Below are 14,433 nucleotides of genomic sequence, written 5' to 3'. Positions count from 1 at the left end.
TACAGTTGGCAAAATCAGTGGACTAAATACTGTTTTGATTTGTCCTAAACTGCTGGTAATACTTATGACTCTCCTTGTAAGGCAAGAAAGTTATATTATTAAAGTTAAGGCAAGAAATTAATTGTTAAAAGATATTACCTTTAAACCCATAATAAATAGTGGCTTAACTTGTATAGCTGTAGTAATATTTGTACATTTAATATTTTGTTATTTATAGATTCAGGTTTTTTGACATTCCTGAAATAAAAGGATTGTGCCTTGAGATTATTGTAGTTAGCTTTACAAAGTTAGTTATGGTTAAAATTCAGTAATCTAAATAATATATACCATTTTTATGGTAAAGTTATAAGGAGAGGGGCTTTAAAATGACTTTAGCCTGCTTTATATCCTATCCAAAAGGCTATAACGAGTAGATTTTTTTTTATTATAACATAAGGTCTGTCTCCATTATTCTTTTTTAAGTTGAACTGCAACTGTAAACACATTTAGATCAAGAAATATAAAGGGTTTCACTGGTGAAGCTTGGTTTAAGTGACCATTGCATAATTCAGCAGAAAAAAATGTCTGGTTGACTGCATTTACAGCTAAGCTTACAATGAAGAAAGTGGCTTTCAGTTCTTTGCTTGGATCCTGATAACACTAAAAGTTTTTCTTAATGGATGTGCCAGCCCATGATAATTTAGCTTGTGCTTCTCTTTTCTTTCTTTGTCTACAGATTCACATTGACATTCCAAGAACTAATCCTCTTATTCCTCTCTTTCAACAAGCTTCTGTGCAAGAGGTGAGAGACTTAACAACATGATAGGCCAGTAGTGCTTCATTCAGATTTTTCAGATTTGCAGTCTTATAATATTTTCAAAACTTGCCATTACGAAAAATGATTCAATCTAAATCTTATGAAGACTGGTACATAAAAAAGATGAGTATAGTACTTATGTACATGGTTTGGACAAAACAGTATGATATAAAATATAAAACATCTAGTGCAGCGCTGAGAAGATTTCAGCATTAATATTGTTCGTAATAATAACATCTTCTCATTTTTTTTTTATTGATTGAATTTTACCTTGATAATACTAAATGCTATAGTGGTCAAGTGTGGATTTTCAAAGATGACTTTCCATCTTTCAGCTTTGGTCTCTTATGGTGTTCTAAAACAGTTATAAAGTGATTATATACACCAATCAGCCTTAATATTAAAACCAGTGACAGGTGAAGTGAATAGCATTGATTATTTTGTTTCAGTGGCACATGCCAAGATAGTGAAATATATATTAGTCAACAAGTCAATTCTTGAATGTGGCATCTTGGAAGCAGGAAAAATGGGCAAGCATAAGCATCTGAGAACTTTGACAGAGGGGCTAAATTGTGAAGGCTAGACGTACTGGGTCAGAACATATCAAAAATGGCAGGTCTTATGAGGTGTTCTCAGTATGCAGTAGTTAGTACCAACCAAAAGTGGACAACCGATAAACTAGCGACAGGGACTTGGGCACCCAAGGCTCATTTTATGTGTATGTGGAGCAAAGGCTAACCCGTCAAGCTACTATAGCACAAATTGCTGACTCACGTAATGCTGGCTGTGAGAGAAAGGTGTCAGAACACACAGTGCATTGCAGTGTGACATGTATGGTGTTGTGCAGCGAAAAGGCTGTTCAGAATACCCATACTGACCCCTGTCCACTGCTGAAAGTGCCTGAAATTTAACATCTAAGAACCAGAACTGGACCATGGAACAATGAAAGAAGATGGCCTAGTTTGATGAGTCCTGTTTTCTTTTAGATAATGTGTATGGCAGGGCAGTGTGCATGTGCATTGTTTACCTGGGGGAGAGATGGCAGCAGGATGCACTGTGGGAAGAAGGCCAGTTAGAGGAGACATTGTGATGCTCTGGGTAGTGTTCTGCTGGGAAACCTTTGGTCCTGGCATTGATGTGGATTTTACTTTGGTATATACCACCTACCTAAGGATTGTTGCAGACCACATAACACCCCTTCATGGCAATAGTATTTCCCTAATGGCATTGTCCTCTTTTAGCAGGATGATTAGCATTGCTGTATTGCAAACATTGTTCAGAAGTGGTTTGAGAAACATGACAAAAAGTTAAAGGTGTTCATGTGGCCTCCAGATTTCCTAGATCTTAATTTGATTAAGCAACGGCAAGATGTGATGGAAAAATAAGTCCAATCCATGGATGCCCCACCTTGTAACTTGCAGATTATAAAGGATCTGCTTTTAACGTCTTGGTACCATATACCATAGGACACCTTCAGAGATTTTGTGGACTTCATACCTTGATGGGTCAGTGCTGTTTTGGTGACACGTGAGGGACATACACATTATCAGGCAAGTTGGTGTTAATTATTAATTTTGTGAGTGATTGGTGTATTTGTGTTGTCTGCTGTACATTTTGTAAAACCAGCATAACTGTGCTATCATGCAGTTAGATGCAGAAGAGTGTTAAGGTTAATTTTTTCATCCATAGATCAGACCAGTTGATTCAGGCAGTTTCATTCTGCAGATTCTGGTGGCACATAAGTACAAACAAGCCATATAAAGATCCAAAATACAAAATATGCGCTCTGAATAGAAAGGAAAAAAAAAAAAACTGTGATCATAGAAGGGACAGATTAAGGTAGTTTTCGGATGTGAAGTGAGAGGAAGGTGGTGGACTGGATATAGTGCAGAGGGAGGCTAAAAAAGTTGTAATTTATAGATGATGTCAAATGATTTGAAAAGAACAAGTCTCACCCCAAAGGACAACCAAGTTGGCAGAGAGTGGAGGAATAGTTTTAGGGACAACTGGTTACCAAAAAACTGGCCATTAAATCGATGATGAAAACAAACAATGCCCTTTTATACATTTTTGGAAGTCTTTACCATATTGCCTTAATCAGTGAATCTTCTAGAAAAGTATTTTGTTAAAGTTTGCATATTGAGCAATGTAAAAATTTAAATTGTCAGCTGAGACAAAAGGTGGTAGAACAGGGTGTAGTTAAATTATTTCATTAATGCATGTTCAAATGGAAAGTATGATAATTCCAGTGAAATACCGGTTACCTCTGCAGACTTCTACAGTTGGTTACTTCTGCAGACTTAACCTTGATTTCGAGGTTACCTTCTGAAGATACTTGCCATGTTTATGTTGGTTTTAAGTGACTTTCCAGGCTAAATATTTTATGTTAACTGAGTAAGTTAGAAACAAGAGTAACATTCCTCAGAGAAGTGTAGTGCGAAGTAAAATCAATGCATTTGTCCACACATTATATTTGTGATTTGGTTTTATTCCTCATCCATCCATTATCTAACCCGCTATATCCTAATTACAGGGTCAAGGGGGTCTGCTGCAGCCAATCCCATCCAACACAGGATGCAAGGCAGGAAACAAATCCCGGGCAGGGCGCAAGCCCACCGCAGGGCGTGCATGCACACACACGCGCACACACTAGAGATAATTTAGAATCACCAGTGCACCTAACCTGCATGTCTTTGGACTGTGGAAGGAAACCCACGCAGACATGGGGAGAACATGCAAACTCCACGCATGGAGGACCTGGGTAGCAAACCCAGGTCTCCTAACTGCGAGGCAGCAGCGCTACCACTGCGCCACCGTGCCACCCATTTTATTCCTCATGTGACCTAATTTTTTTACAATATTTATTAAGCGATACAGATTTTTTTGGGGATATGTTTCTTTGTGAAAGAAGCCATCATGTTTGTTTTTATCTTTTAAATGTATATAATACATAAACTTAGAAAGAATGTTTTTTTCCCCCTTGTGTACAGACACTGAATTTTATGAATAACTGCACTCATTTAGTAGAGCCCTGGATTAATCTTTGATTATTAGAGCAACAGGAAGAACAGCTTTTGTTTGAGGCATCTTTTTATGTCTTTTGTTTTTTTTAACATCACTGACACATAATATTTCTCAAAATCTGTTTAATTCCTTGCTGAAATTAATGTTCACTAGTAATGGGTGTAGCCTTACATATTTCATAGTTATCACTTGTAGAAAGTAATTGTATAATTCTGTAAACACTGTGGTGACTACTTCAGTCTTAACAATTGATAGGGTTGTGTTTAGATGAAATAATGCCTTTTTTTCTCAACGATATTTTATTGTTCAACAATTTAACTTTGTTTATAATTTTAATTGTTGTTTCAATATTAAGACTTGTTACTGCTCTGTACGTTTTCTGCAAGTTATGAACTGGTAGCTGCTTAATTGTTTGATTAATCTAACTACAGTATGTGATAATTAAACATTTGCTTACGTTACTGGTTAAATAATTACTAAATGCTTTGTGTTAGCTTCAGTCTGCAATGAAATATTCTTCTTTTAAAACTTTTATCACAGCTCTTAAACGGCTAATCCACATTTTTAACAAATCTATTTATTGTAGCCAAAATTAATTGATAGTTGTGACTTTCAAATGTCTTGTTCAACCATTACACATACAGTACTGCACAAAGTATTTTAGCTGATGTAGTGAAAAAATTATGTACCTTTACTAAATTTTATTTTTTTTCCCCAAATTCCTAAGATTTTCTTGACTTGAAAATAATACATATTGGATGCAATTGAAATTGGTTTTGCTTGGATCCTTGCTTAAATGTGTCAAATTGCAGATATTTATTTCCTGTGGTCCTGGAAAAAGGGACTTATTTATGCACTGCTGGTCTATCAGTCACCTACTGCACATGCTAAATTTAGAATGCTAGAAATTAATGCCAATTAACTAATATTTAATCAGATGAGAGAAGTGTTGATAAATCCTTTCTCCTAGCATGTTTAATGCTTTATCTTTGTAAATATAAAATTGTACAGGAAATAATAGCTTAATTAAAATGTATTATAAAATTATTAAAGTATGATATGAGAATGAAGCTGTCAAATCTGCATTAACAATTTTGTGCAATAGCAGGTTTTATTTGCGTTTTGTATGTTCTCAAATTTTTACATGGTTTATAATAATTTGAAACATATCCTTTAGTAATTACTTTATAGACTGTCCACTATATAGCATCAGTAAAATAAATGTATTGAATTAAGAAGTGTTTTACTACAATTACACAGCACCATCCATAACTCAGTGTAAGCATTTACTGTGAGATGATGTGGCACAGTTGTTAATACTCTGAGTTTCTCAGTTTTGTTTTTGTATCCTGATCATGGTGCCATGTTTGTGCATTCTTCTTTGCATGCCCTGACTTTTGTTTGGATATTCCTCTTTTTGTGAGTCAGCCAAAAGAAAACCTTTGAATTGCCCTTTTGAGAGTGCATTGCATTATAGATATTTTCTTTCTGAGACTGTGAACAGGCTTAAGTGGGTTCAGAAATGAAAGGATGGATGAGTAGTTATTTTACAATGAAGTTGTGTTTTGTATACCATATTTTTTCTTTTAAGTCAATTCATTTCATGTATAACAACCTTTGGTATTATTAATACAGCAGAACCCTGATGATCCCACCCCGATTTACCAAGATTCTGTATTATCCAAGGCAATCCTGTTGGTGTAATACATTTCTTATAATTCACAAAAGCTTTACCATAAATACTGTACTTTTAACCTCATCTGTACTGAATTGAGTTCTAAAGGAGCAAGTAGTTCTGCGGGCCACTAAAAAGAGAATACAAGTCTGGAGACAACCCATTTTAAAGTGTGTATTGAATAGTGGACAAAACCTGTGCTACAAAGGCTACACCCACAGGGCTTCTTACTAAAACACCCGCCCCCATTTTTTTTATTTCTTAACCACCAGAGAGACAGCAAAAGACATTGAATAAAAGACCTGACGCTGAATGAAAATAAAAGGCTATAATTGCTGTTTTCCATTCAGAAGCTCAGTAGCATAAAGTAACTGATGCTTAATTTATTTGCCCATTGTAATAAGTGCTGCCACAGACACATTTGATTACATAATTATGAAATTGAAAATACACCTTTGTGATGGTGTGGGTCAGCCCCTCACTACCGGGTCCTTTCGGGGAGCCTTTTGAACCTGCAGCTGATAACATACCCAAGGATGAGCCGGTGGATGAGGACACAACACAGAAACATAGCAAGTGATAGATGATACAGTGCCAGTGCTTTTATTAAAAAACTTCAACAACAGTGTCCAAATTAATGGTGCACTGCTTAAAAACTCCAGTTGCATTCTGGACCGTTTGTAAACTGAAAATTGCCATAAATATATATTTTATTTATTTATTTTTTTTACTTTAGCTTATTTTGTACTTCTTTTTTTGGCCAACACCCCCTTTTTTAATTAAGCTGCAATTGTTATATTGATATTTTTTTTATTAATTATGTACACATTTGGGTCACTTATGGCTACATCTTGATTAACTGGTTACCAAAAAGTAAACAGCTATTGTTTAAGCTGTAGTTATTATAATGAAATTTCTTTCAATAATTATATGCACATTTTGGCTACCACAAAGTAGAAAGCTATTGTCTTTTTATTAAATTTTATTTAAGTAAGTAGCCCTTTACTGTGTTTTTTACATTTTTTTTCCTATCATACCCTTGGTCTATTATATTTGGACTGTATCTTCACAAGATATAAAAGTTTTAAACTTCTTCACACTGCTGCCGGGGGTTTCATTTTGCTCAAGACGTGTTTCTTCTATTGGCATGCCAGAGGACCAGGACTTGACGAAGTGTGGCTTGCCTTACTTGCAGACGCACAATGGGGGGCACATTAGAGTGCTAGGGGTGGAGAGAAAGAGAGCAGTGCTATTTCTGTTTTATCCCTAAAAGCCAATAACTGTTAGTGACAACAATATGCTCCAAAGCTGTATCTCTCTATTATAAAAGAAAATCTTGCAACGAGACGTGATCATCTGAAGAGAGACAGAGAGACACTTCAGAAAGGCAGAGATATTTTCACTTCCCACGACACGGTCAAGTCACATCATACTGACATCCTTTGGGAGCATGTTCCCATGAGATGGTGACCTAGGCAAGGAAAGTTAATAATCAGCCCAGAACAAGTGGAATTAAAAACTTTGCAAGTCCAAACAGGGTCCGAAATAAAAGGCAAAAAGTAAAAGACACAGTAAAACTTCATAAAGACGTTCAAAAATGTTGGCACCATACACATGCAGAGTAGGTTACAGATTATGAAAGCAGTGGAATTCAAAAGGCTCAAAAAAACCCTTGGCATGATACACACGCAGAGCAAGTTCAAAAATACAACAGTACTAAAATTCAAAAGTGTCAAAAAAAAAGAAAGTATAGATCACATTCGTGCAAACAAACGGAAATTATTACTTGGTGAAGTAACGGAACAGCAAAAAGAAATATGGACATAGGTGATGTGTCAGAATTATGTAGATATTGTAAGGCTTTAACGTTTAAGTCAACGTATTGTCTAATTCATGTTGTTATCAGGGACAAGTACTGCTGCTTCCCAATGAAGAGGCGTTTCCGTAAGAATTAAAACATTTGTTGTTTGGTGAAAGTGAAATCCACAAACACTACAGACAAAATATACGCATCTACAATAATCTTTAGCATCATTCAATGCACAAAACGTTGATTTACACAATAATGGACCATATGCCATGAGAGTCTGTGTTCCCGCAACAATTATAGCTATGACAAGTTTAATTTTGAAAAAAAAAAAACCACAACTTGGTCAGGTGTATCTTTATGATCGCGGAGAAGGGATGCAACATAGAATCAAAAGAGTTAAACGATCCGACATGATAGAAATTATACAGACAGTAATGGATACAAATCCATATGTCCAAAAGTATCACACTTTATACAAAAATTTTCAGCAAAACAGGAATGCAGAAATTTTCTCGGATTTCTATATGAATCCTAAAGATCACAGTTCCATTTATAATAAACCCACATGTCGGCGATAATAATTTTGAAAGATGAAGATATTAAAGACAGAGTAGATATTTGTGTATATCCAAAGGCAAAGCATGATTCATCATTTATGTCAAATACATCGCCACATGCCGACCCTTTACTCTTTCCTTTGTTTTTCCCAGATGGCGAAACAGGATGGTCGTGCAATATGAAACAAACACATTCAGAAAAACGAATAACCCTCACACAATATTTTGGGTCAAAATTAGCGATATGTTCCCATGTATTTAACCCACTTCTGTCATCTCAACATCTGTTGCAACATTACATTATTAATGCGTATCTAAAAATTGCAGCTAATCGTCTCTTCATTATTAAATTAATCAAGCTAAACTTAGAATGGAACATATGCAAGGTCTCATTGATCACATTCAAAATTCAGATATCAGTAATTCAGACAAATTCAAAATAGGTAAAGCAGTAATATTACCATCATCATATAAAGGTGGTCCAGGAGCATTGCAACAGTTATATCATGATGCAATAGCAATATTCAGAAGTATCGGTTGGGCAGATTTATTTCTTACAATGATGTGCAATCCACAATGGCCAGAAATCTGCAGCTTCTTGACAACAATGCCACCGGCTACATCGGCTCTGGATATTCTGACTTCCGTAAATAGCTTGTTTTATCAGCAAGTATTATTGTTATTGAATGAACTTAAAACGGTGTTCGGGCAAAAACGAGATCTTGATATACCATTCGTATTAAAACTTTTACACTTTTCTGTGAGAATAACTTTTGCAATGACAATTAACAAATCACAAGGACAATCATTTGAAAAAGTCGTTTTATTTTTTCTTTTTATAAGAGACAAAGAAATTATATTCACTCACAGCCAGTTATACATTGCATGATCACACTGTAAGACCAAACAAGGAATCAAAATTCAATGTGATCTTGAAGAAAAGTTCATTCCAAATATTGTTTTTACTGAAGTTTTAAAATGAAAACTGAACATAATGCATATGTAACAATTCCCATGAAAACAAAAAAACACTAAGTTGTATTTCCACAGGACCAAACCCGGGGATTGGTGTCAGAGCGATGCGAGCAGGGGGCAGAGCCCCCTAGTCACTTGGTAATAATATGAAATCTATGTCAAAGCTACCGTAAGTATAATGTACTACCTTAACCCAACACTACAAAATGTCAACAAAAGTCTCCATTGCACACCACAGAACACTGATGAAGCAATTGAGACAGATTACACCCTCATGGGCAGGTGTTTCTCATCCCAGTAACCTTACCAACCTCATGCAGCTACGGGAGCGATGCGCACCCATGATCGAGCAATTATTTATTTATTTAAAAATGGGCTGTCTATTTCTAAACCACAGACCCACTTTACCACAACCTTATGTGTACTTTATTACTATTCACATTCAGACAGTGTACACAATCAATTAAGGGAGCTAATAGGATGTTGGAAAATGTAACATAATGTGCTAAGTACAGCACAAGGAAGGTTCTGTACCACTGTCTTTTGTGAGACCTCATCTGAAGTATTGTATGTAGTTTTGGTTTCCATATACTAAAAAAGACATCAGCAGTTGAGAAGTCTAATGATGAGACACTAGATTGATTCTATGACAGTGGAGTACAATCCAAAGAGATTGAAGGACTTGAATTTTTAATTTAAGAACCAAACATTTTAAAGGTGACATAATAGTAGAAGTGTTTAAAATTACGAAGAGAGTTAGTATTGTGGATGTCAGCTTAAACTAAAACATGGAAGCTGCCTTACACGAGTTATTACCATAGTAGAGCCAGCATGGATTTTTTTTTGTGTTGAAAACTTTAAGTAGTGTAAACAAAGAGCAGCAAGTCAAGGCTTGTTTTACAAAGAGGTGATTGGAATATAAGTGGAGTAATAAACTGAGAAAAAGGAATTGGAGAAGTCATCCTTTGGAATTAGACAAATGGGAGGAAAAGCTACTTTAATGAATTCAGACTTTTATTTTAGATATTTTAGATCTTTATTTATTTTGACTTTTAATTAAAACAGACAGTGTTTTATTTTCCTCAGCAAGCTTGTTTTAAGAGCAGTGACAAATTTGAAATTGCTGCTTATTAAGCAACAGGGTTGTTGGATTAACAGCAAAATGTATCTTTTACTTATAAACCTGTTAAGTATGTTTGACTTGTGTCTTGTTGATAAACAACTTATCAACATTTACAGCTTTTGTAAAGATTTGAACAGTGTTTAATATTTGTTGCTGTGTGTCATACAGAATAAATTTTGGAAAAAAACCAGTGCTACATTATTAAAATGGTAATCCATTTTTATAATTACACCTCAAGAATTATAGTTGTGTAGCTGATACACTGAAGAAATTAAAACACACAAGTATAAATATATGAAATATATATTTTAACAGCAGAAAATCTGTATTGCAATAAATTATTTAAAAAAATATATATATAAATTTTTGTTGTTGGAGAAATAGTGGAAAGTACCTTTTTTAAATTATGCTTTGTTTCAGATTAGTAAAAATGTAAACAATATGACATTTTATTTTCTTTTATGTCACTAGGGGGCTTTGCCCCCTGCTCGCTTCGCTCACGAACCGCCAGCCAGCGCTACATGCCAGCCACTTTGTGTCTGTGCCGCTCGCGTATGTGGATTTCATTTTCACCAAACAACAAATCTTTTAATTCTCCCAGATAGGCCTCTTCATTGGGAAGAAACACTACTTTTCTGTGATAGCAAGACAAATTAGATGATCTACAAGTCTTCAACTTAAAGTTTAAAGCCGAACAATAACTACATACTTCTGTCATATTGCCTATGTCCATATATTCTATCTCTTTTCACTTTTCTGTTATTTCATCGAGTAATAATTTCCATTTGTTAGCGCTAATGCGATCTTTACCATTAGTTTGAGACTTTAGAGTTTTAGTACTTTCATAATCTTTAACCTGCTGTGCATGTGTATCTCATCAACGTTTTTGAACCTCTTTATGACATTCTACATTTTTCTTCTACTCTTATCTTTTATTTCTGACCCCGCTTGGAGCTGAGAGCGCTGGAACTGTGTCTGACAATAGCATTCACATGAATGAGAAGTGATTGGACCGTGGGCATGGTTGTAAATGTTTGAGAGGAGGATGAGACATATCAAAATCTCTTAGCAAAAAGTCTCATCTTCTGGGACCTGAAATTATCTCTCGCGAAATTATCTCTGAGAAAGTCTCATCCCAGGCTTTCCTTTTATAATACAAAGATATGTACTCTGGATACATATTTTTTACATATTTTATTAGTTAAAGTTAATATTTTAAGGAAATTTTATTTTTGTATTTTTATGGTCACTGAACAGTAAGCCTAATGAATTTAATTTTGTTAATAAAAAATTAACAGCTACCACCTGTGGTCTATAGTTTAATTTTATAAATACACTTTAATATAGGACATGAGGCTTCTGTGCCTCTACTTATACAGGAGCTTATGTAAAAGGTTTTTAAAGGGATAAAGATGAAAACAAAATCAGGATCGGAATCGGCTGATCAAGTAACGTGAAATGGGTGATCGGTATTGACCTTAAAAAACTTAATTGCAGCATCCCTAACGCTCTCTCCCAGACAAATAAATAAATTCACCTGCCTATAGTAAAACCTGCTCACAAGTCTTAAATTTAGTCCCACTACACAAACTCTTGAGTTTAGTCCTGCTGGCACCATGGGATTTCTTTGGGAATACAGTAATTCAGATACTGTTGGTAAGTTCGCTATATCTCTTTTCAGTTGACACGTGATTCTAGATTAAATCTGAAAAACGTGTGGAAGAATTCAAAATTACTTTTGGTTGTCCTGTTGCAACTCTCTGGAGAGTCATTATAGTTGAAGGTGTAATAAATGATTATTTCTTTTTATTATTGACATTATTGTACATGCCAGTTTTCCCTGTCATGCATGTGAGGATTTAGGGTACACCTCCTGAACTGACCTGCAATCTTTCATTGTAATCTAACATTAGCCCCCTTCTTAGCCAAAGTGAATTCCTTTGAAGGAAAATGATAACTCAAACTGTGCAACTTCTACAGCGGCCTGACTCCCTGGTATTCAGGATCTGGATCTCTCCCATCTTACAATATCAAACACAATCAAATGACACATTGGAAGCATATTTCAGAAATTAAGGTGTCAGTGGTTACTAAACTATGCGAACGTAGTTTACCTTTTCCAAACATGATGAATATAATTGTACAATAATTATCAGAAAAAAAGACTGGGCTTATGTGCACCCATGAAACCAACGTCAAAATGTCTACTCCTATCACTTTCTGTATCAATTCAGCATGTGTTCAGCTTCTTCTCCCCTCCTCAACAGAGGAAAGGCCCATAAAATGGCGTCTTCAACTAAAGATAAGTTCTAGGAACCTTACTTGGCAACAAAAACAGTTCAGTCTCACTAAAGGATAGAAATGTGCAAAAGCAGGAGGGACAATATGTAAAAACAGTAAGTTCATCTTGCCAAAGAATATACAGTAAGCTTAACAGATCACTAACTCTCAAGAGGATGTCACCGTTTCAAAGACTGTAATTTCAGAATATCACATGGTAAGACTGGGACAAAGAAGCAGAAATCTCACTTTTCCTTTGTTTTAAAATAAAAATCTCTTCACAGGCCCTGAAGACATAAAAACAAATCATGCTATCTCCTCTTTATAGAACCTTTTCATTTGACTGATCTCAGATGATAGCCTTACCCTGTTTTTGGTCAGACCAGGGGTGAGCAATGTCAGTCCCGGAGAGCTGCAGTGGCTGCCGGTTTTTGTTCATGAGTGCAGTGCATCCGGAAAGTATTCACAGCGCATCACTTTTTCCACATTTGTTATGTTACAGCCTTATTCCAAAATGGATTAAATTCTTTTTTTCCTCAGAATTCTACACACAACACCCCATAATGAAAGAATGAAAAAAGTTTACTTGAGGTTTTTGCAAATTTATTAAAAATAAAAAAAATGAGAAATCACATGTACATAAGTATTCACAGCCTTTGCTCAATACTTTGTCAATGCACCTTTGGCAGCAGTTACAGCCTCAAGTGTTTTTGAATATGATGCCACAAGCTTGGCATACCTATCCTTGGCCATTTTCGCCCATTCCTCTTTGCAGCACCTCTCAAGCTCCATCAAGTTGGATGGGAAGCGTCGGTGCACAGCCATTTTAAGATCTCTCCAGAGATGTTCAATCAGATTCAAGTCTGGGCTCTGGCTGGGCCACTCAAGGACATTCACAGAGTTGTTCTGAAGCCATTCCTTTGATATCTTGGCTGTGTGCTTAGGGTTGTTGTCCTACTGAAAGATGAACCGTCGCCCCAGTCTGAGGTCAAGAGCGCTCTGGAGCAAGTTTTCATCCAGGATGTCTCTGTACATTGCTGCAGTCATCTTTCCCTTTATCCTGACTAGTCTCCCAATTCCTGCCGCTGAAAAACATCCCCACAGCATGATGCTGCCACCACCATGCTTCACTGTAGAAATGGTATTGGCCTGGTGATGAGCGCTGCCTGGTTTCCTCCAAACATGACGCCTGGCATTCACACCAAAGAGTTCAATCTTTGTCTCATTTTGTTTCTCATGGTCTGAGAGTCCTTCAGGTGCCTTTTGGCAAACTCCAGGCGGGCTGCCATGTGCCTTTTACTAAGGAGTGGCTTCCGTCTGGCCACTCTACCATACAGGCCTGATTGGTGGATTGCTGCAGGGATGGTTGGCCTTCTGGAAGGTTCTCCTCTCTCCACAGAGGACCTCTGGAGCTCTGACAGAGTGACCATCGGGTTCTTGGTCACCTCGCTGACTAAGGCCCTTCTCCCCCGATCGCTCAGCTTAATGGCCGGCCAGCTCTAGGAAGAGTCCTGGTGGTTTCGAACTTCTTCCACTTACAGATGATGGAGGCCACTGTGCTCATTGGGACCTTCAAAGCAGTAGAAAATTTTCTGTAACCTTCCTCAGATTTGTGCCTTGAGACGATTCCAGTTCTTCATGCATTTCAGTTTTTTACGGCGTCTCTGCAGTAAGGGCAAGTGGGGCACTGCTCCCTCTCTCCTTCCTTCCCTCAGTATGTGGTGCTTTTTTTTTTTTTTTTTTGAATGTAATACATACTAAAATTGCCTCAGTAATTTAGCATATTATGAAGATGTTTATAGCAAACTCAACTTGGTGGTGGTTATCACATTTTTTAAATTTTTTTCATGATGTGTTTTATGCGGTTCCCAATCTAGAAAAATACTTATTTGTGGAGTATGTGTACCCATGGATTTAAGCAGTGGAGTCAGTGCTTAATCACTGTCTCTCATACACACACAGCACCTATACACAACACCTATACACAGCTTCTGAGACTGGTTATGTACCTTCTGACAGGTAAGCGTGGCCTCCGCAGAATTTTCATGCCAAAAGTGCCACTCTATATCAGTCACATGGTTTGATTTCCAGTTTTTGTGTAGTTTTATAAATCGTTTAAGCTGAAACTCCCCCATCAGCTTTAGGCAGTACATTAATGGTAGTATCTCTGCAGCATACTAAAAAACTCATAAT

General features: G+C 36.3%; 1 protein-coding gene across 1 annotated transcript in view; it reads left to right on the top strand.

The window, feature by feature from the left end:
- The window catches only part of tbc1d22a (TBC1 domain family, member 22a), a 212,609-nt gene that overhangs the window by 131,583 nt on the left and 66,593 nt on the right, over positions 1 to 14,433 (top strand). The window contains exon 7 of the mRNA XM_039762143.1: positions 716 to 781. Coding sequence (XP_039618077.1) covers positions 716 to 781 — 66 coding nt within the window. The remainder of the gene's footprint in view (positions 1 to 715; positions 782 to 14,433) is intronic.

This window comes from Polypterus senegalus, chromosome 8 (assembly GCF_016835505.1).
Source record: "Polypterus senegalus isolate Bchr_013 chromosome 8, ASM1683550v1, whole genome shotgun sequence".
NCBI classification, from domain to species: domain Eukaryota; kingdom Metazoa; phylum Chordata; class Cladistia; order Polypteriformes; family Polypteridae; genus Polypterus; species Polypterus senegalus.
Note: the sequence above shows the minus strand (reverse complement) of the source record. Positions and strands in the feature narration are given on the sequence as shown.